The 24,249-nt window shown below is 39.1% G+C and overlaps 1 protein-coding gene across 6 annotated transcripts in view; it reads right to left on the reverse strand.

The window, feature by feature from the left end:
- The window catches only part of DRC11 (dynein regulatory complex subunit 11), a 277,555-nt gene that overhangs the window by 197,720 nt on the left and 55,586 nt on the right, over positions 1-24,249 (reverse strand). For 4 of the 6 annotated variants that reach the window (XM_087885743.1, XM_087885733.1, XM_087885748.1 and 1 more), the window contains exons 2-4: positions 22,457-22,784; positions 10,619-10,738; positions 7,431-7,622 (exon numbers count right to left, since the gene is read on the reverse strand). In XM_087885743.1, coding sequence (XP_087741869.1) covers positions 7,431-7,622; positions 10,619-10,738; positions 22,457-22,672 — 528 coding nt within the window. In that variant the 5' untranslated portion in view covers positions 22,673-22,784. The remainder of the gene's footprint in view (positions 1-7,430; positions 7,623-10,618; positions 10,739-22,456; positions 22,785-24,249) is intronic. The other 2 variants (XM_087885741.1, XM_087885750.1) reach the window with 2 other exon arrangements.

Genomic DNA, 24,249 nt, shown 5'->3' on the forward strand with positions numbered 1-24,249 from the left:
TAAGAAGCTGTGGCCTTCCTGTCTCTAGTGTAACAGGAGAACAAGCTAAAAAGAGTTGCTCAAAGAATCATGGATATAGAAGCACAAAATGATATAGCTATCCTTAGTAATGCTGGTAACTTGAAATGGCTGAGTAAATATAAATGTACTTTTCAAATAGACAGCTATTTAAAGTTACAATTGCCAAAACATTTTAGGGAGATATTTAAGCAAGCGAGATTAGAACAGCTTGACACAATGGTCAGATATGGGAGATTCCATTCTATATCATATAATGAATGCATCTGCATTTGCAGAGCAGCAGAGGTAGAAGACCTGGCTCACATACTATTTGATTGTTGCCTGTATAAGAGAGTGAGAAACAAGTATCTTAGTTCATATACTAAACGAATGATCCATTGGGAACCCCATATTAAAACAACTTACCTTATGTGAGACCAGAATTTGAAAACAACATTTAATACAGCACAGTACTTGAGTAAAATGGTTCAGTTGAGATCGGCATATGCTGGACTAATTGGGGAAGATTGTAGGGGTGATACTGGAATATAATGTTATTTTATTTTATTTATCTATATATTAAATTATTGTATTTTATTCCAATTTCATTTTAAATTGTTTTTATAGGATTTTAATAATAATTTGTGTTTGGAACTCTTGTTTTTTTATATGGCCTATGGGCTAATCAATAAACTGAACTAAACTAAACATCTATATAGAGAAGTATGCAGTGGGGTACCACAAGGTTCTGTCTTAGTCCCTTTTCAATATCTTCATAGATGACTTAGATGAGGAAATAGAAGGGTAACTCATCAGATTTGAAGATAATGGTAAGCTGGCAGGAATAGCCAATACCCTAGAAGACAAGCTCAGGATCCAAAAAGATCTTGACAGACTTGAACAATGGGCCCTATCCAACATGAAATTTAATTGGAAAAAACCAAGGTTTTATACCTGGGCAGGAAAAACCAAAGGTACAAGTACAGATTAGGTGGAACCAAGCTCAAAAACAATAACTGTAAGAGGGACCTTGGAGTCATAGTGGGTGATCACTTAAACATGAGTCAGCAGTGTGCAGCAGCAACCAAAAAAGCTAATACAATCCTTGATTGTATAAACAGAGGCATAGAATCAAAACCACGTTAAGTATTAGTACTGCTTTATAAAGCCTTAGTAAGACCGCACCTGGTATACTGCATTCAGTTTTGGTCACCACATTAGAAAAAAGATGTTGAGACTTTGGAAAAAGTGCAAAGAAGAGCAATTAATATGATTTAAGGCCTTGAGACTAAAACATATTAAGAATGGTTATAGAATTTGGATTTGGCTAGTCTAGAGAAAAGAAGGACTAGGGGGGACATAATAGCAGTATTCCAGTATGTGAGAGGCTGCCACAAAGAGGAGGGGGTCAATTTATTTTCCAAAGAACCAGAGGGCAGGACAAGAAACAAGGATGGAAACTAATCAAGGAGAGAAGAAACCTGGAATTAAGGAGAAACTTCCTAACAGCAAGGACAATTAACCAGTAGAACAGCTTGCCTTCAAACTTTGTGGGTGCTTCATCACTGGAAGTTTTTAAGAGACTCTACAGTCACTTGTCTGAAATGGTATAGGACCGTGATGATGAACTTATGGCACACGTGCCACCATATCAGTGGGCACATGAGCTCAGCGTGCGCTGGCCAGCTGATTTTCAGGCCTTCTGGGCCCCCCAGAAGTAGGGAAACAGCCCTGCTTCCTGCCTCTGGAGGGTCTGGGAGGTGGTGGGGAAGGCCCGTTTTTCTCTCTCACCTGGCTCCAGAGCCTCTCTGAGTCTGGGAAGGGTGAAAATGGCCTTTTCCACCCCTCTGAAGGCCCTCTGGAGGGCAGAAACGGCCCGTTTCCCAACTTCCGGTTTGACAGGAAGCGGCGTTTTTTGCTGTCCCCAGCCTCCAGAGCCTCCCCCCTCCTGGTACACAATGGCAATAGGTTAGCCATCACTGGTATAGGATCTCCTGCTTGAGCAGGGGGCTGGACTAGAAGACCTCCAAGGTCCCTTGCAGCTCTATTTTGATTCTGATTCTTATAATGTATAAAGAAAAGAACATTAGTTCAGAAGCCATTTCCTTTTTCTTTAAACTATAATATACTGAATTAAAAAAACAGGATAGTAAAAGAATTGATAAAAATATACTGTATATACTCGTGTATAAGCCGAGTTTTTCAGCACATTTGTTTATGCTGAAAAAGTGAGAGAGAGAGAGAGAGAGAGAGAGAGACGGGCTCGTTTATGATGCATGCAGAAGCTCACATTTCCCTTTCCAAGGCCACTGTCTGGCTGTTGGGGGGGGTACGGGGGCCTGGGGAGGAAGCCATGCTCCCCTGACAGCTGGACAAAACTATGCAAAAAGCCAGCCCTCACTGGCTTCTCCGACAGCGGGCTTGCAAAAGGCAATGTGGCTCCACCTGCAATCATGCTAGACTGGGGAGGGGGAACACGAGCGAGCACTGAGGAGACTGCAGGAGGAGGGAAGCCAGGCAAAGGGCGAGCCTCTCCTCTCATCCCATTAGCCAGCCTGCCAGCAGGAGGTGAACTGGTGGGCTTTATTGCATTCTAGGCATTTCCCATTTGCAAGCGGGGGAGGTGTTTGGGGAAGGCAATGGGGGAATGGGGGGGGTGGCATTGCCAAATGAGGAACAGCACTGGCAGACTTTCTAAGCCTAAGGCAGAGAGGGAAGGAGGGTGGGAGAGAGATATCCAATCCAACCTCTGTGTGTGTGTGAGAGAGAGAGAGGGAGAGGGAGAGAGATGTGGCTTCTTGGGAGTGCATTTTGGAGAAGTGTCAAGAGACTAAAAGGGCAAGAGAAGAAAGAAAGAAAGAGAAAGAGAAAGAAAAAGAAAAAAGAGAGGGAGAGACAAGAAAGAGAAAGAAAGAAGGAAGAGGAAGGGAGAGAGAGAGGGAGAAAAAGAAAGAAAGAAAGAAAGAAAGAAAGAAAGAAAGAAAGAAAGAAAGAAAGAAAGAAAGAAAGAAAGAAAGAAAGAAAGAACACAAACCCTGGCACTAGATGTGGCTTCAGAAGACACTTTGATACCATATTGTTTTTGTTTACCCTCTTTTCCACTTACAGAGATAGTTTACTGTTTTTCTTTGAAATAAATATTCAAAAACATTTAACCTACTGATGCCTCAATTAATGTAATTTTATTGGTATCTATTTTTATTTTTGAAATTTACCAGGAGCTGCTGCATTTCCCACCTTAGGCTTATACTCGAGTCAATAAGTTTTCCCAGTTTTTTGTGGTAAAATTGGGTGCCTTGGCTTATATTCGGGTCAGCTTATACTCGAGTATATCTGGTAAATGGAATGATTTGAATTATTAAACATTTTTCAAAAATATTTTCATATTCAATCACATTTGAAGACATTGTGTTAGAAATCTTGTTCTGATTATTGGCTCCATTAATGGTTATTGAGATCTACTTCCTGAACTCATTTAAATTGATTACAAGCTGCTTATGGCATGACTCCAATTACTCTGAAGAATTTCACCCTTAGCTTGAAATTGACTTAACTCAACTGCAACTCTTTTCCTCTTGAAAATTAAGCCTACTGAGTACTGGAGAGACCAAACTGGCCTACAAGAAAGACTAAATGAAGAACAGAAAAAAGGCATGGGAACACAAACTATTACATTACATGTATATTTAGAAAAAGCAGGGAATATAGATAACAAGTCCTGTCAATGATTAAGAGCAGGTAAGTTGAAGGAATTAGACAAAGCGGCCAATTCTGGCTACACACCAGGCCATTAGAACAAATGCACACAAAGCTGGAACTGAGAAGATAGCAACAGACAGCAAGTGATTCTTCTGCAAAGAAGCTAAAGAAACAGTTCTTCACCTGATCAGCTGTTACAAGAAGATTGCACTAACTGACTACAGACAATGGCATGACAAATTAGCAATAATGGTGTATTGGAAGATCTACAAGAAATACCATTTGCCTGCAAGCAAAAACTGCTCTTGCTTGCAGGCAAATGGTATTTCTTGTAGATCTTCCAATGGACCATTATTGCTTGTTTGTCATGCCATTGTTCATAGTGCGATCTTCTTGTACCAGCTGACCAGGTGAACAACTATTAAAATAAGAGAGAGTAGTAGAAAATGAAGAAGGTAAAGTGCCCTGAGATTTTAGAATTCAAAATGTTATGACAAGCATCTGCCACATAATATCCCAGACTTAACAACTATCAATAAGACAGATAAAAATGTCTGGATAGTGGACATGGCAGTACCTAGAGATAAGAGAACAGAAGAGAAAGGAGAAGATAACAAAATACAAAGATCTGCAAATAGAAATAGAATGTCTGTGGCAAAAGAAAGCAAAGGTAGTACCAATAGTAATAGTACCCCTTGGCCCAAAACAATTGGAGCACCATTTGAACACCATCGGCATTGACAAAATTACCATTCCTCAATTGCAAAAGGCAACTTTAATCAGAACATCCTGCAATGATACCTTTAACACCATCAAACATCAACATCTGCCTATCCCAGGACCTTGGAAAGGACTCAACAGGTTGATAAAAATTTCAAATCCAGTTTAAACATCTGGTTGACTGTGCAACGAACCAGTAATAATAGGTTTCCTTTTGAGAGATATAGTAAACATGTCACTGCCTTTTTTTTATTTACCAGCTGAGCTCATTACTTCTGGACTGTCAGACTTTCCGTAGCTTGCCAAGAATCCTTATCAGTAAGCTATAACTGCGCATATCCACCCACATTCCTTCTTCACATTTTTTCCTTTGTTCTCTTGCCCAGAAAGGTCCGGCTGAGAAATAGCCGGCACAAACTTTTTCAAAATGTAACTAATTAGATCAGTTAGATGTTTTATTTTCTTTATAACAAATAAATATGAGTTTAATTAGAAGATGTATTCCGGTTTTATTTTTCAAAAGTATACACAAGGAAAATGCCACGATCCAGGCAATTACCCCAGGAAGGTAACGGGGCTGATTGCGCCCTGACAAAATATTCTAAAAATTAGTGTAATTTCCAGGTTAGTTTAGATTTTGTGTGGAATTCTCATAAATATTTTTGGAAAAAACTCAGAACATTACTCTATTAATTTTTACGGGATTCTTCAATTTTGAAGACAGCTCTGAAAACACAATTATACATTTGTCAATTTTGATTTTCTCAATCTTGAATTATGGATATATTTTGAGGTACTAAATTTTGGGTGTATATTCAAAAAGTAGAAAAGGAATGTGTAATTCACTGTGTTACTGCAAGTGCAGTGAGAATAATGCCTCATTAAAACTATTGTTTAATTCCCTCCCACCCAGGTATAACAGGTACTGTGTTTCCCCGAAAATAAGACCTGGTCTTATATTTTTTGGGCTCCAAAATAAACACTAAGGCTTATTTTTGGGGAAACATGATTTCAGGGTGATCAGCCCAGCTGGGCGTCCTGCCCTGGCGTGCGCACAAGAGGCGGCAAGCGTGCAGGGACCGATGGTATCCAGCAGCAGCTGCAGCCCACTGGTCTCTTGGTTGGTGCACTCTGGGAGGCTTACGGAGGCATGGGGGTGGGTGGAGGCAGACAATCTGGATGTGCTACGTGAAAGCTGAAAGTCAGTGGGCTGCAGTGGGCATGCAGCCGCAGGAGGCTTGTCTTCATGCGCGAGGCAGAAGGCAGACAATTCCAACCTGTTGCATGGACCGCAGGCAAGGGGAGAGAAGCAAAGATGAGTCTCCCGTGGCCGCCCACCTGCTCTGGCCCACCAACTCTTAGCTTTCCTGCAGCCCAAGCAACGCGTCTGGATCATCTGCCTTCCCCCGCGCCTCTGCCTCCATCTGCTGCCAGTGCCGCCATGCGAAAACGAGTCTCCCATGGCCACCTGCCACTCCGGCCCACTGACTCTTGGTTTCCCCGAGGCCCGCACAGCACGTCCAGATTGCGTGCCTCCACCTCGCCTCTGCCTGCTCCTTGGACAGGTAATCAACTCACCTGTGCTATTGTAGGCTGCCAGACACCAACAGCCCGCGTGCACTCACCACCTCCTGTACTGGCCATGCCACCCCCCTTCACTAGGGCTTATTTTTGGGGTAGAGTTTATATTAGGCGCACACTTAAAAATCAAACTAGGGCTTATTTTGGGGGTAGATCTTATTTTGGGGGAAACACAGTAAGGTAAGTAGTTTGTTCTGACCTAGGCTTCCTGATATTGTAAAAAGCACACAACTAGTCCCAAAACCCCCTTTTTTTACTTTAACGGCTGTGAATTCCTTTCATTCACAGCACGTGCTGAATCACCAAGAATCTGCCACAGTCTTTCGGATAAGGCTGGTAAATACCCACCTTTATCTTCTTTGACACACTGCCAAAGACCTAATTGGGAATTATCTTGGCAAGGCCACACAGAAACAGAGTCAAAAATGGAGCTTCAAAGTACAAAACGACACCATCCACAATGTTGCTTCTTGCAAAGGCCCACGTGCCTTTGCTCTTCCTTTATGTCTTATGGGAGGGGCCAATCATCTCTAAGCCTTACTCCTGAGTCGTCCCTTTTGTTTTAACTGTTCTTGCCTTCTGGCAACTCTGCGCATGTGCGCACTAGGAACAGGCTCCCCCTGTTCCTCTGCCTCTCTGATGTCCTACTCTGGAGGCTCTGGAGTCCGCACATAATTCCCAGATGGCCCTGGCCCCATCTCTGCCTCTGATGCAGAGCCCTCGTCTGAGCCTTCCCCAGATTCAAGGACTGGCCCATGTTCCTCCCCAGCCTCCTCACTGTCCAACTCTGCTGCCAGCTCCACAGGCTGCTGGCAGACCACAAACATAGTTCACAGTCTTTTAACTACTTACCTGTTATATGGAAAATGTCACTTAGACTATTGAAATGGATGGTCAGTACCCTTTTTATTGCTAATAATGCTTCAGTTTGGAAAAGATAACTTAAAGTTTCCAATTACTTAGAGCAAGGGTCCCCAATTCCTAGTCCATGGCCCGTTGGGATAAGGGCTGCAGAAATGATGGGTCAGCGCATGAAGCTTCATTTGTGCATGCACAGGATTAGATTGAGAGCGTGAACCCGTCCCCTCCCCTCCCCACCAGTCTGTACAGCCAAAAAGGTTGGGGACCACTGATTTAGAGGATTAAAGACCTGACATTACAACTTAAGAACAAACTGCTTAAAATATGTATCTATCAATTATTACAATGAAATACAATAATCCTTTCCTGAAACCATTGTATCATATTTTATACACATATGTATGAGAAGTAAATACGTATTTGTTTTGTTTTTTCTTTTCTTTGTTTAATTAAATGAAGGCAAACAATAATATAAAAACAGATATGAACATTCTCCATAGATAGCACATTCAAACGAAATTGAATAAAAAGCCACTTTTCAATGGAACATATTTGTATGTATGCTTTACCCTTTGAATGCACATTGCAGCAGTTTCAACATCTGGACCTTTTGAACCCTGAAGCCTGGCTAATCGTTCTCTCTTTTCTTCAAGAAAGATTTGCTTCATGAATGTAGCCCTGAGTCGGCCCTGTCGAGCTCGCTCAGCTATCTGAATTACTCTAACGGCTTCTTCTAAAAGCATGACCTTCACAGGTTTTTTCTGTAATATAAAAAGGAAGTTTAAGAGAAAACTCAATCGTTATTTCAAGTAAGCGCACCACATCAATCCTGTTGACAGTTATCATTTTGACCTCAGAATAATTCCAAATATATTATTTACCTCTTCCTACTTTGTGTGTGGGGGGGGGAATGGGTCTAGAATGCTTCTTTATACTCTCAATGTTCTGTCCTTGAAGGAATAGATTGACTGAGCTCTTGTATGGCTACCCAACTTGAACAACATGATTCCGGATGGTATATAGTGGACCAAAGAACAAAAAAACCAAAACCAAAGTAAATAATACCAGCTAAAACCAAATATAACAATTATTTGGCAACTGGGTACTAAAATGTATTAGGCCCTTTGCAGACAAGGTTATTTATCATCCTGATTTGAATGCCTGAGGAAAAAAGGCATGTTTTCACTACCTTTTAAAAGGCATGCATAGGACCAACTATATGTCAGGAGATTATTCCAAAGGGCAGATGCTATCATAGTAAAGACCATTCCTCCAAAGTCCCATAAGATTACATTGTTTTACGGAGGAATCTAGAGTATGCCCACCTTATTAGAGCATGCAGGATGGGCAAACAACACTGAACAAGGCGTTCCTGGAAATAATCTGACTCTGTACCATATAAGTCTTTTTAGGTGATAATCAATACCTTGAATTATATTCAGAACCCTGTAGGAAGCCAGCACAGGTCACAGAATAATGTGTCATATGGCCATGCCCAGGAATGCCCCAAACTACTGGCTCAGCTACATTCTGGACTACTTGTAGTTTCTGGATGGTCTTCAATGACAGTCCTATGTTGTGTGTATTGCAATAATGCAACCTAGAATAACTAAGACATAAGTAACTATGAACAGGATCTCCCATTCTAGATACTGTATAGTGTATAATGATGCACAGCTATTTGGATGTAAAGTAGAAAATGCTTCAAAGGGCACCTGGGCATACTTGCTGCTTATGTTGGTGCTTCCTTAAACACACACACTTCTTCTTACATTACAGCATTGCCACTTATCCCCTAGTTATCTCCATTAAGGAAAAGTCCATGAAAAGTCAAGACTTATTTAAGGAGCTGCTAACAGAATTAGCAAAGTGTGCCCATATCCCTATGAAGCCCCTTTCCCACTGCAGATCCAAATAGTTGTACATCCTTAATAATTTGTATGGAGAAAAAAAGATTGTTGCCAAGAATATAGTTAAAGAGAACAAGAAATAGTTAATTCTGAAAGATGCAGAGGAAATGCAGAGTAATTTAGATGGAAATAAAAGGTTGCTTTGAAAGTGAAAGAAAAAGAGCCTATGCAGATTGAATGGAAAGATCTGGAATAAGTGAGGAAATGATGAAAGGAGTATTTTCGAGACTGTATGGAAACGACAGTGATATGATGAAAATAGAACTGAAACTAATAAATGTTAATACCCAGGAAACAATAGATGAAAATGATGGCATAAATTCTGTGATAAGGACATAGGCATGGATGATGAAAACAGGAAAAATAAATGTGGCTTAGTTATGAAATTGCTGTGTGATTCATGTAATATGTATGTGAAAACTGTATCTATGCCTGCTGATCAGAAGAATGCTGTTACTGTTCTCCTATACAAAAGGAAAGTTAGTGAATGTAAAAACAAAGAGATAAGGTCAACAGGGAAACCTGAACAACATTTGGGAAATCCATGTATAATAAGCATGTGTGCAAAACAAGATAATGTTTTTGTTTTTCATCAAGTCCCTGGTAATAATTAGAACACGTAGATGAATTTGTACACCTTGGAAGAATGTTTTCTAAAAGTGGAAAAATGCATGAAGAAATGCTAAAATGTACAAAGATGTATGTGGACAAGGCTGTATGTGGACTGGTATGAGAAATATATTATTTTCAAAGAAACAAAAATACCTGCATAAACTTGTGCTTCTGTCCCACTTTTTACATGGGATGATAGCTGTCAAGAGAAACATAAAAGTTGTATGGAGTGAGAATGTTTTACTTGGAGTATAGGTAGTAAAAGAAATGAAAGGATCAAGAAATGTATGGTTACTGAACACAGAAGCGAGTGCTTGGTATGAACAAAGTATAGTGAAGTGATTTGATTATATAGAAATAATGAGGATCGCACTGGAAATAAACATGAAAGAGGAATGAGTAAATTCACAGGAAGACCAAACAATTTATGATTGAATGGAGCTCCCATCAAAGAAAAAGTTGAGAAGTTTAAAGAACAAAAGACACTAGTTAAAGCTTTGTACTGGTAGGGATATGTATACACATTTGGTATAAGGGCGTTACAAATATTCATTAAGGAAATAATTTCTGCCTAGTCCCATAATTTTGATCATCATGACATATTATCTTTAATTAAATCATTATGGTATTCAGACTTCCCCCTCCCAACCAAAGATATTATAAAGTGTGATATCACATAACTGCATTGCTTAGCAATCAATTCCAGCAGTTCTCATTGCAATTGTTAAGTGAGAATCAGCTGTGTGGGGAGTGGGAGCTGCAATGCAGCTGGGTGCTGCAGTATGAATGCAGGTAGATGGCATTAGTGAGTGGGGATGGGCCCCATAGTATGGGTGGGCAGGTGCTGTGGAATGGTGGATACTGTGGTCCAAGTGTAGCCAAGAAGGCAACTGCCTGTCTTTTAGGATCTGCACTTACTCTGCTGCATGGGGGCTCCCTAGGAGAAAAAGCAGAGGAGCAATTTGTGACCTGCTCTACTGGCTTCCCCATTGACTTTGCTTGAGAAAAACTGGCAAGGAAGTTGCTGCAATTGTTGTAAGTTCAAGCCAGTTGCAAAGTGCCAAAATTGCAATCATGTGACTACCAAGACACGGTGATGATTGCAACTTTGAGGATTGCTCATAAAGTCCCCGTGTTCATCATCACTGTGATGATGAATATGAATGGTCACTGAACAAATGGTTGCTAAATGAGGATTGCCTGTATCCCTCACTTTATTATATAGATATACTTACAGGTTCATCTTCATACATTCCGGCATCTAACATGATCTGAGCAAGGATTCCCTCTCTCTCTTTTAATACTTTAATTTTCTCCTTGATAAAGTACCTTGGGATAGGGATTTCAATGTTATCCTGTTGAAGAGAAACATATTTTTACAAACTTTGTTGGTTATGCATATAGTAATTTCCTTCCTTCCTAACTTATAAACAAAGGGCTCAGTGTTTGGATTAGTATTGCTAATACTAATTTGTCATTGCTAAATAACAAATGTTTTCTATTATTCTTTCTATTATTATTCTACTATTTCTTTTATTCTGTAATTGTTTTTGAGAGTATATAATAATATATAGCCCCTGGAAAAAATATATGTCAAAGCACAGGGCTACAAGGGGGGAGACAACAGAGACAGCGACAGGGGAGAGGTGTCAAAATGGGAAGCCTCTGAGGAGAAACCGGAAGCTTTGTGGTGAGACTGGCTGGAAATTAGCAGGCTCCAATGAGCCCGGCAAAAATCAAGCCAGACAAACCGCTGTTGGGGAGTCTTTGGACCGGAACCATCTTGTACGGACGGTGAAGAAGGAGAGGTGCCTCGGACGACCAAGAGGAACAGGCCAATTCTTCAGAAGATCGGAGGCAGCTCTTCGATCTGGCGGCGGGGACGACAGCCATTAAAAATGACCGCTTTGAAGCTAGGGCAACTGGAATAAGATTTTGTGCAGGACAGAGTACAGGTACCGGGTGAGTGATTGGCCAACTCATAGGTAAAAAAGGGAATTTCTTTTTTAAAAAACTTTAAAAGATCCTAGCAAGGAAGCAAGCGGTTAATTGGCACTTGGGAATTTTAATGGAGGGAAAAGAACAAAGAGGAAGTCAAAGCATTAAAGCCCAGAAAAGAAAATCTTATATTTGGATTTAAAATTGGACTTGGAGAAATTAAAACCAATATAAGAAAAGGAAACCCACGGGAAAGTATTTTTTAATGAAGATTTGAAAGAATTTTGACAGTTTTGAAGTATGAAGTAAGAACAAAGAGGAGGTTAACATATTAAAGCCCAAGAAAGGAAATTTTACAACTGGATTTAAAACTGAATTTGGAAAAATTAAAAACAATAAAAGGAAAAGCAATTTGAGAGAAAGTATTTTCTATGTGGATTTAAAATACTTTTGTAAACTGGATACTTCGTTATTCTGAGAAATATGGATTGGAGAGAGACATCTGCTGGTGGAAAGAAAGCACTACAACGATGGACTTGAAAATTCAAGGAAATTACAACAATGACCTTGATCACTACAAGAACTGTGAGAAATTTTAAGGAGTATTTGTTTTGTTTTAAATTGCTTGGTCTCGACTTCTAAAGGAGGTGGACAATAATAAAGCTTTAAGTTGGAGTGGATTGGACAAACATTTGTACTGGATATTATCTAGAAATAAAAAAGAGACTATATGGACTAAAATTTTAATTAAATATAAGTGGAAATAATCTTTTAAACTAATATAATGGAGTCTTGGATGTGTGAAGAATTAATTGAGATGCTTAAAAACATGCATGAATCAATAAAGGACAATAAAAAGTCAGAAACTTTGTTAGAGCACACAAAACAGGAAAAAGAGAATATAAATGAGAAACAAGAAAATGATATTGAAGGAAAAAGAATTGAAGGCAAAATGTTAGATGATTACACTGGGATTTATAGTGGCAAAAAAAGAATGGACAGGGGGAAATATTTTCCAAACAAAAAAGCAATCTAAGGGAAGAGAAGGAAATGGGAAAAGATTGGGTAACAGCAGGGGGCGAATTATGCGAGTGATGGACTCAAAAGTTAGAGAAAGGGTTCAGGAGAAAAGATATAATAAATGTAAAAATAAAAAAAGAAGAAGAAAAGAGAATAGGATGAAAGGAGAAAATCATTAAGAAGTGGAATTCTGGTGAAACCAGGAGAAAATGGCTAAAAGGGGAAGAATAGTGGAAAGGAGGAAGGGAATTAATATATATATATTAGTAGATCTAAGGGAACTCTATTAATAATAGTAATTGTGAATGTAAAAAGTAAATATGATGTTTATTGTTTATTGTAAAATGGAACAGCAGATGAAATATGAAGTGGTAACTAGGTTCAATTATGAACTGAAATTAGGATGCAAAACTGAAAAAAGTGTGATGGGAATTTTGAAATAATATCTTGCAAATGAGGAAATAAAATAATTAATGGATGCTATAATAGAAGTCAGGAATTAAGGGCGGAGAGTGATATTGCTTATTATGTATTAAGAAGAGATAAGATGTGGAAGATCAATTAAGTTAAAAGGCTTCAATTTAAGAACTGAATAGGATGAAGTTTATTGTTTATAACTAAAAAATGTGATTGGGATTATAAGAAATATATTTTATAAATGGAGAAATAAGATAATTAATTGAAGCAATGCTAAGACAGGGCGGATGGTGATACTGTTTATATATTAAGTATTAAGAAGAAATTAAGATAAGATAAAAATAGAGAAAAAAGAATATTATGGCAGAAAATGAAATATATAAATTATATCTGGAAAAAACAAAAAAGGAAACTGGAAGAGATTATAAAAATCAATATATAAATATGTTATAAGTTGTAAAAGATGTGACCCGGTCAATACTCTGTTCATAAAATACGTATGTAAAAATTTTTTTTAATAAAACTTGTCTTTAAAAAATGGGAAACCTCTGCCCATTCGTGCACATTTATGTGTGTGTGTGTGCACGCGCACAGGGATTTCCGCCCTTGCAGCCCCGCACTGTGACTTTGAGGAGGAAAAGAACGGGAGAGATAAGAGAAGCTGGGATGGAAGCTTCTTGCAGCCTTCCACAGGGCTGGGGGCAGGAGCTGGGGGAGCAGAGCGCGGTGAAATTGGTGGCAGGTTGTGGGGGGGGGGATTTGCAGTCCATAATCCCTTGAGCAAACATCATTGAAGCAGTAATAGGTGAAAAAAAGAAACAAGCACTCCAAAAAAAAGGAGGAAGGAAGGAGATGGGAATGAGAAGCAGGGAAGGGAGGGAGGGAGGGAGGGAGGGAGGGAGGGAAGGAAGGAAGGAAGGAAGGAAGGAAGGAAGGAAGGAAGGAAGGAAGATATACAAGCACACACATCTATTCTCTTGCATACCCCTCACAACTTGCTCTTTTTTTAAAAAAAAAGTTTTTTATTATTTTTAAAACAAACATAAAACACATCTTTTCAAAACAAAGCTCTTGATCCGGTCACAAATTCATACAAATCACTAATAAATCTTAATTTTCAATTAATACAACTTAATATTTTACTCAATTATTTCCCTCAAATCTATTGTTTAACTATGCCATTATCCCCAAAAACCCGTTACTTAAATCTTAAATCTTAACCAATTATCATTCCCTTTTTCTCTTTCATTTGCTTAGATGGATTCATTTTTAAAGTATAAATCATACAATTATTATAAACATTCATAAAATATTAAATTCCAACACAATCATTTTATTCTTACTATTGAGCTCAACATTTATAATCTCTATTTCTGTTATTAAACCTAACTTATTCATTTCATTTTAATTATTAACATACTCATCCTTATTTTGGCTATCCCACCACATTTTATTTTTGCTATACAACCCAGCATCTTTATCTTTATCTTTGTTGTTAAACCAATCATTTTCATTTCTTGGCTGTTAAACACAGCATAACCATTTTATTTTTGGCTGTTAAACACAGCATATTCATTTTTGTTTCTTGGCCATTACACAGCATATCCATTTTTGTTTTGGCTGTTACACAGCATAACCATTTTTGTTTGGCTGTTAAACACAGCATAGTCATTTTTGTTTTCTGGCTGTTACACAGCATCGTCATTTTTGTTTGGCTGATAAATACAGCATAGCCCTTTTTTCTGGCTGTTACACAGCATATCTATTTTTATTTTTTGGCTGTTAAACACAGCATAATCATAGTTGGTTTAACTATTGATCCCTTCTTAGTCCTTTCTTTATTGTTCTCATCCATCTATACATTGCTTATTTTCAGATAATCATATTTATCCTTATCCTTTTCCATGACAATTTAACATTGAGACATAGTTCTTGCTTAAGTCATACCTTTAAATGTATTTATAAATTCCTTTTAACATTTTAAATTAATCATATTTATCCTTATTCTTTTTCATAACAATTTAACATTAAAACATGGTTCTTGCTTCAAACATATCTTTAAATATATTCATCAATTCCTTTTACAAAAAAAATCCCATTTAACATTCTTAATTTCTATAAAAAAACCTTTTTATTATTACAATCCACCTTTACATTATTTTATTTTAAATCACATTGTTTAAATCTTTTTTTTCCAGTTGCATTTATCTTACTTCTTCATTTCCTTGCCTGCAAACATATATTCCTTCCATTTTCAAAATTTTCAGTTTTGTCCTCCATAAATCATATTAAATCTTTTTTTTATTTTTATTCTGGATAGAATGTATCAAATCTCCCTCTCTTGGGCTGCGCTTATTCCTTCTTTTGTTCCTGTGCCAATTTTTAATTATTGTTATTTCAACTATAGGAGTTCCATTATAGTTCCTTTTCTTTTCACCAAAATTCAGCTGTCTGCAGACAGGAAAAAAAGACTCCTCCACAAAGTCCCATGGCTTTTATCTGTAGAACTCAGAATTTTCCATAACAACAACAAAAAAAAAAGTTACAAAGTTTCTTTTTAAACCAGATGGTGTCTCTCTACAATCCACATTTTCCATTAGTCATGCAAGCATCCATATTGTGCAATTCTTCTTTTAATTTTAAAAGTACCAAATCTTCTTTTTTAGAATCCAATTCGAATTAAAATATCCAGTCTTTTTACCAGTCTCATTAATTAATTCCTTTAGTTCTATACAAAAATTAGTTGTTTCTCGGGTCTTTGTCTCTTTAAAGTTGCAATTTAAAACTTTCCAAAGCCCCTTTGTTCCACAGCCGCTATTTTAGGCTAGGGGTCTTCTAAGTAATAATATTGCTCCACACGTTGTTACAAGCCTGGGTTTGTTGTCACTCACCCAGCTTCAAAGAGCTCCGTTTCACTCCCCTTTCCTCCAGCACTATTCTTAGCCCGGTTGTCACAGCTTCGTGGCAGCCGCCATGGTTGCCTCCCCCCGCCGCCGACTCACAGTGGATTCCCTCTGACCTCCGAGGAACTTGCCTGTTCCTCTTGGTCGTCCGAGGTGCCCCTCCTTCTCCCCCGTCCCTGCAGGACGGATCCGGTCCGAAGACCCATAGGCGGCGGTTCGGCAGCTGGGTGTCAGTGTTCCAGAAAACCCCTGACTCCCAGTAAAGACACTGAAGCAGGCATTTTCCAAAGCTCTCTTTACTAGCAATAGGTAAACTGGCACATCTGGGAAATCCCGAATCTGAAAAACCCGGGCTTTCCTTCAATAATACAAAGCTCCCAAAACCAACCCCTTTCTCCCCTTTTGGTCACATGCTCCAATCATCGTCCGTTCCACCTCAAGCCAGCCCCTGACCATTCCTCCTCCAGATGCTGGCTCACCCTGACCTTGACCGATAGGAAGAACGCTATTATGTCTACTAACTCCCTTCTCCTAAATCCCCCCTCCTACTTTCCCACAGATGAGGAGGTGGCAGCATTGAAGCTTCCGGCCTAATATGGCTTCCAAGGCTGACACCGGGGTTTTCATGGGACTCATCAGAGCCCGCTATTTCCCCGACTGTCTGCCGTGACGCCAAACCAGAAGTCAACATGACTTGCTCTTGAGCTTCCTTGCAAGGTGTCTACTGGATAAAATCCAAAATCAAGTCTTTGGAAATAGAAATGAAGGAGCATTCGCTTCCAAAGAGACAGGGGAACTGAGTCTCTTCCAAGATGCAGCATTATAGTTTAAGAGTTGTCAAAGAACAAGGAATCGGGGGAAGAGATATCTTTTTTTTTTTAAAGTTTTTTTTATTTTTTAAAACATGAAACATAAAATACATCTTTTTAGAGCAAGGATTTGATCCGGTATCAAGTAAATACAATTACTCACATTCCCTCAACCAATTTTGTTCCAAATTTTATCCATTTACCTCTTTAAAAAGAAAAAGAAAAAGAAAGAAAAAGAAATCTTATTCTAAACATTTAGATTTTGAACATTCCACTATGTCACCCAAAATTCTAAACAATTATTTCCAAATAGACATCATTCCAAATCTTTATCATTTTAACAATCAATATTTCATATATATTCCTCATTTCTAAAACCCATTACATCGAGTCTATATTGTACCTCTTTTAAATGGCAACTAGTATCCATAATCTTGACAAAGAATATTTTCCTCCTCTCTTAATTGTTTCTAAATCAATCAACATTTCCATCTAAAATTTGTCACTCCCAAAATACTTTATTTTAAAATCTAATATTTAACTGATTCATAATAGCTATTTCCCAAGTGTTTTCCGCCACTTCTATCTCTATTTATTTAACTGGTTCACAGTTTGGTTTAACTATTCTCCAGTATTGTCTCCTCCCACTCCTGACCTTACTTATTTGAGCTGGTTCACTGTATAATTTTAACTGCATACCGTTATCTCTTTCAATCCTCCTAAATCTATTATGAAACTGATTCGCAACTCAAATAGTTCCTTCCCAGCAATGCTTCCCTCCTTTCCAACCTCTATTTTTAACTGGTTCACAACTATATTTCAGTTGCTCTCCAGGTATATTTTCCTCCACTCCTAACTTTTTATTTTTTGGCTAGTTCACAGTTTTGCTTTAACTGTTACCTAGCGTATGCTTCCCTCCACTCCTAACTCTAATGGCTGGTTCACAGCTTTACTTTGGTTGTTTTCCAGCCCGTGCTTTCCTCCACTCCTAACTCTTGTTTTTATTTTTAACTGGTTCCCAGTTTTGCCTTAACTGTTCTCCAGTATGATGCTTTCCTCCACTCCTACCTTATTTGTAACACTAGATCATAGCTTTACTTTCACTGTTCTCCAGAATCATGTTTCCCTCAACTCCTAACTTCATTTGTTTAACTAATTCATAACATTTTATTTTAATTATTGTCCAGCTTTATGTTTTCCTCCATTTCTACATCTCTTATTCAATTATTTAACTTTAAATTAATTCACAATATATTACTCATATTCATTTTTAAATCCATTCTCCTCCATGTCTTTAACTGGTTAAAAATAAAAAAGTATATCGACAAATATCTTAGCTCCTATTCTCTCCTAGGCTTTCTCCCGTGCCATATTTATTTCCAGTGAATAGCAACATTTTAAATCACTTTAAAATCAATTTTTTGTAATTATTAAGTCAGTAATTAATTCTTCTTAATATCCAGCACCTTAGAGAACATTTTCTTCTAAATTATTGGATCTGTAAATAGAGCTTAAAAATTCCAAGTTTAAAAAAGTATTAAAACATCCAAAAATCATAATTTTCAATCATTTATACTCATTTTTTCCAAGTCAAATTGTTGTATATTCATAAAATCAACTTAGATAAAAATAATAGTGAAAAAAGAGAGAGAATAGTAACAATATTAATAATAGTTAAAATAAAAACAAAAGAAAAAAACAAGAATAAAAATAGGAAAGAGAATAGAAATATAAGAAAAGAAATTGAAAAGAGAATTTGAAAAAATAGAGAGGGGGAAAGGGACAAAAAAAAAGAAAGAAAGAAAAAAAATAAAATAGAATTGAGAGAGAGCCCAGAGAAGAAGGAAGGTATCTCCTAAAATTATTCAAAGATCAAACTCCCAGACACCATTACATCCATTTAATTCAAACTATAGTATTTTGTTATCTTGTTACTTTATATTCCATTTTTTTTCCTTCTCCAATCTATCTGAGTATATTTATTTTCCATTTCAATGTCCTCAAAATTGTAAATTCTATAGAGTTAATTCTGAATTGACTATTCCATATATGGTATCATCATGTTCTTCTTCTGTTGCCACACCCTTTTTCTCTTGTTGCCATGCTTAATAAATCAGTTTTCATTATTCCATTTAGTTTCTTCTTTCTGGTCTTCAATATCCTCCAATACACAGATTATATGTCCAAACTCCAGCCTCTTGAAATTTTTCTCAAAATAATCCACTTTAAGTAACAAGCAACAAAGTTTCTCTTTCAAGTAACAAGCAGTCTGGAATTTACATTTTCATTTTTCAGCTGGCAGCCATCTTTTCTTTTAAAAGCATATTTATTTCCTCTTCTCCTGCCTCTCTCTCAAACGTAATCCAATCTCGTTTAGCCACAAAAAATAGCCAGAAAAATAAAAAAAGAAAACCAAATCTGTAATAAAATCATTTCCAAAAAGTCTATAATGAACGCTATCTGTCAACAGGTCTTTTCTCCACCATTCATTTGAGTCTTTTTGCCCCGATGTTTCTCAGCCGCTGTTAAGGCTGGGGCACACTTTTTGTAGTCCAGCATTTACAGGCAGTTCTCACCTGGGCAGAAGTCAACTCACCCGGCTTTCAAACTCCCTGCTCCGCTCTCCGCTTCTCCTCCTCTCCTCCAGCACGATCTTTGTTCCCGGTTGTCGCGGTTTCGGGACAGCCATGGCTGTCGTTCCACTGCCACCGGCGTGAAGGGAAAGCCTCCAGCCCTGAGGAACCTGCCTGTTCCTCTCAGCCACCCAAGGGGTCCCTTCTTGTCCCCCTGTCCCTTCAAGACAGGGGAGGTCCAAAGACCTGTCGGCGGCAGCTTGGCAGACGGGGTTTTGGCAGAGCTTTGCGGAGCTCGCCATTTCCCTGTCTGGATCCCTGTGGCGCCAAGCGGAAGAGATATCTTGAGTTCAGATATATGCTGGGCAAGGAGAAAAGTGCAAAATTGAGGCAACATATCTGAAGTCTGGTTTTGTTTTGTTTAAAATGATTGTGTTCCTATTCCATTCTCAGCAATGTGAGCTGCGATCTTGCTCTAGTTTTATTGTTAAAGTCGGCTCCACAGCCAGAGGGGCCCCGTTGGCATAGTGGAAGGTCTTGTAGGTGATGGAGTGATCACTCTTCTTGGCCACATAGTGGAACCGGTGGTAGTGGAGCACAAGGGCCAGCGCAACAGAGACCAGCACCAGAACAGCACCTCCTGCGGCCATAACATAATACCAGTAGGATGGAATGGGCTGCACTGACACTAAGTCCACTGTGGACTCGCTCCCTGGCAGAAGGGTGCCCCCTGAAATTTCAAATGTATGTTCTCCAGGGAAAGCTGCAATAGGTTCCATGCAGTTCTCCAAAGAAGTATCAGTGCCTATTTGGATGTCATCAATGGCAATGTCTCCTGAATGCCCATTGTTTATGGTGCCTTCAAATACTATCTGATATTCTGTATCGTAACTAGGCAGAAGAATCTGGCCTTCTCTCCACTCCTCCCCTTGGTCTTCCCTGATGATCCACAGTGGTTTGTTTTCATGCGTTGCCTCCCGCAGCACCTGTAGCATAGTCCCACTACATCCAGAGAGCTGGTACCAAAACATTCTTGCGCTACTTTGCAACCTTAAATAACTCTTGCCATCTGGGTAGGCCCCGTTGCCTGGTTCTAAATGGCTAGTCCAGGTATTTCTAGAATGAAAAGCCCATGTAAATCCTGTATATGTGTCATGTGTCCAACTACAAAACTCTTCAGGAAGATCAAAGTTGCAATTAAATCCTATTGGGACCTGGAAATCTCCATTCTCCACACAACCATCACTACAATCTGTGATGGTTCTTCATCAGTGAAAAACTGAGTGCTCATCTCCTCACTCTTCAATGTGGGCTTCAGTGTTTCCACAGTGGACTTCACATCAGTCCAGTCACACCCAAGGACTTCTAATCACATCCCAATCCCTGCTGGAGACCATCTTTCTGGGTAGACTCTGATGAACTGTGCAGGAACAGGATCAAATCTTCTAACTTCGGGGGTGTCGTAATGCATATTTCTTTCAAATATCTTTGGCTGTATGATCCGGGGATCTTGCATTGAATGCCCAGAAGGAAGGAAGGAAGATGGGAATGAGAAGGAGGGAAGAAAAAAAGGAAGGAAGATAGGAAGGAAGGAAGGAGGGGAGGGAGGAGGGTCTGAGGGAAGTTGTGTCTTAGCACTTGGCCACCAGCAGTCCTGCTGCCCTTTTGCCATCCCCTTGCCCCCTCCTTTCCTGGTAGTCTCCCATCCTAGCTGAGGTTACAAAGCAGGGTCTCCTTGCAAGGAGAGGGAGTAGGCCTCTCTTTGACCCACACACCTTGCCCTATCACACACACACCATGAATAACCTGGCCAAGTAAAGTGAGCACAGCAGCAGCAGCATCAAGGAGGAGGTAAGCACAGCCAGGTGCCCCCCTTGGGGAAGTGGAGCTGGGCTGGGCTGTGGGGTCCCATGCCCTGGGATCTCAAGGGCTGGAATGGGAGCTTGCCCTCCACAGCCCAGGACTCCAGCAACCCACACCACAGTCCGGGATCCTCCGCATGGCCTGAGAAGAATGGCGAGGCTCCTCTGGTGGACAAGGGCTTGGTGCTCATCCTGATCTTGCTTTCCTCTGCTGGAGACAATGGACACCACAGGTGCCTCCCAACACGAGAAATGAGCTGGCTGCACCCACCCAAGCATGCTCACCCAATCAGCCATGACCGCCTGAAGTCAAGCAGAATCCTGATGCGGCCTTCAATGAAATTGAGTTTGACACCCCTGTTCTATGTCTATGTTTATGTTCATTCACAGTCTTGCTGATCCATGAAGACTGAGAGCGGACACTGATGTACTGAAAAATTAGGAAGGAAAGGCTGAGACAATGATTAAGCAAGCAGAAAACAAAAAAGGGTGGCTAAAAATTGAAGGCAGTGTCAATGCTGAACTGCAATAACAAGGAAGAGATGTTAGAAGAAACCCTGGCAGGATGATTAAAAAAGCAGGACTAAGAGTGGAGAACTGATGACAGCTGTGACTATGTTGATGTGTGAACAAAGACATGTCTGTTAGTTTGGCGTCTGACTGCATGGCAGGAGAATTCAAAAATTCATGGGCTCTAGGAAAACCATGGATTTGTCCCAGGTATCTCTGGGCTGACTCATGCAGGAAACCACAATCTAAATCCAATTTTCATCTCTAAGCTGCTGAGTGGAAGATGTTAGAACTATTCTGAGGGTCTAACTTTTAAACAATATGGAATGCTTGCACAATCATCTGAAAGTTTTATTTCATTCTAACTTCCCAAAATCTTTTTTAGTGATCCCTCCACCCAAACGGGGATACAATCATATTTAGATTTCAAACGGCTAAACAAACATCTGCTCCAAAATTACTTCAAAATGAAAGTAGCTTAAAACAGCTGTATCAGAACAGACCAACAATTGTTCTATTAAAAAGATAAGTGGAAATAAAAATGGAAAGAACATATGCCTCCTCTGATAATTATTTTTCTATATGGTAATATGTCTGTTTATATAATAGAATATATACTAGAGTATATACTCTATATACTAGAGCATATATTCTACACTATATACCAGAGTACATACTCTATATATACATTTAGAGTAATACTATAATCTGAATTTCTAAAAAAAAAAACCTCTGGAAATTATCGTTTATCATAACAAAAATATTGATCTAGGTCTCTGTATTTCTGAGGTGAAAATCATATAAATTTTGCACTGCAAGAATTGGAAGCACAAACAACTATAGAACTGTGAGATTCTGATGTTTTTCTATATGATCTTCTCAGGTGAAATTGAACATTGATAAAAAACTCTGATTTTTAAATAAATTTAAATAAATAAACAAAACAAAACAAAACAAAACAAAACAGTAAAAAAAACAAAAGCTGCACTATATTGGGACTGGATGGACGCAAGAAAATAGGCATTTCTGAAATATACTTACAGGGGATAATTTAAGATCCTGTAAAATGTCATCAAAGTAATGGTATTCTGAGTATTCCAATTCTACCATTTCATTCTTCAATTCCAAGATACGACCCATTACACCATCCAGCACTTGACGAATAATTAAGCGCTTTTGTGGGTGAACAATCTGGTCATAAGCTGATTCTAAGTTGTGAAATATCTGCACATATTTGATGTAGAAAGTAGCAAGCATCTGAAAAATTAACAGGCGGTCTTTCAGTGGCTTTGGGGACTTCTCTTCAATCTCCTTTTGCAACAAGCAGTTGAGAGATTCTTGGGCTTCTGCCCATATTTTATTGTAAGTGCTAACAGGAAGAGGAAAAACATGTTAGTTCTTAAAGCATTTAATGCATTAAACATACAATTAACAACAAAATCTTATAGATGTCAGTTTGAAGTAAATCCCATTCTAATTCAGTTCAATTCAATTAAATGTACTTATCAGATTATATAAAATTCTACACTTCATGAATTCATGATTTATGGAACTATGGCTATTAAATCTGATACTATCTTTTGATTAATTCTTTGACAGAGGAGATAGTTCCATTTGGCTTCAAAGGAGACAGTCATACACCCCCTCTTCAAGAAGTAGTCACTGAATCCAATGATTCTGGAAAATTATGGTCCAGCCTCCAACATTATTTTTTTTTAAAAAAAGAATTAAGAAGGTGGTCAACAACTCCAGGGGATCCTGGAGGAAAGCAATTATCTGAACCCATTTTAATCTCTTTCAGGATTAAGTCTCAAGGTTCCAAGTAACAACCCCAACAAAAGAATACTCAAAGGCTTGAGTTTCCTCAAAGTTCCATTTTATTAGAGATATTGACACATCTGGGAAAACCTGATGGAAAGATAAAACAATTTTTAGAGAAATCTGATTTACCTAAAATACCTGAACTATATAAAGAAATATTAGAAGAAAGAGTATCAATAATGTAATTGACAGAGGCAATTAAAAAAAAATGGAAAAACACCAGGCCCAGATGGACTACCCGCAGAATTATATAAAACATTCTAAACTATTGGAAAGGGACCTAAAAATTACTTTCTCTCCCACAGGGAAGGAGGGTTGAAGAGAACGGTGTTTGTCTGCCTGCTTTTTATATTCATCTGCAGCGTCTGCCAGCGGTTTTTTAGTATTCTCCTACCCCTTTTTCAGAGACTCCATCCATTCTGTCAAAGACACAGAAGAGGGGGGGTTCTCTGGGCAGTTCAGGCATGAGGACAAATTCCACGCCACTGGTAATTTGGAAAAGGGTCAACCAGTGCAGCTATGCACAGCATTGTTTTAAGCCACCGGTGGTCCGCAAGAAAATTTTGATGGTCTGCGGCGCACCCGGGTGGAGGAGCTGCTCCGGGCTGAGCAATGGCTAGTCCTGTGACTAGATCTCTGGAATATGGGAATATGGCCAGGCAGCTCACAGTGGGGCTGTAAATCTCCACTGTAGAGGGAGGTTCATGCAACTTGCAACTTTGCAGTGCAGCTCTCATCGGCCAGAATGATGTAATGGTGCAAGGAGGGGGGTGGCGGCTCTGTAGGTGGGCAGAAGCAACAGGTGGTGGGAACCCTGGGCTGTTTCTTTTCCCTGCTGTAGCTTCCTGTTGGCTGAACCCACCAGTGGCTGTCCCCACCCCTCACCCTCCCTTCCCAGTCAGTCCTCGCCTGGCCTGGCAAGGGAAGGTGGGAGGGATGGAGATTCGCTCCATATTCCAGAGTGGGAGCAAAGCTTCATCTCTTGTTGGATCTCACAGCCGTTTCTTCTGGCC

This window comes from Pantherophis guttatus, chromosome 1 (assembly GCF_059756535.1).
Source record: "Pantherophis guttatus breed Tessera chromosome 1, ASM5975653v1, whole genome shotgun sequence".
Classification (NCBI taxonomy): Eukaryota; Metazoa; Chordata; class Lepidosauria; order Squamata; family Colubridae; genus Pantherophis; species Pantherophis guttatus.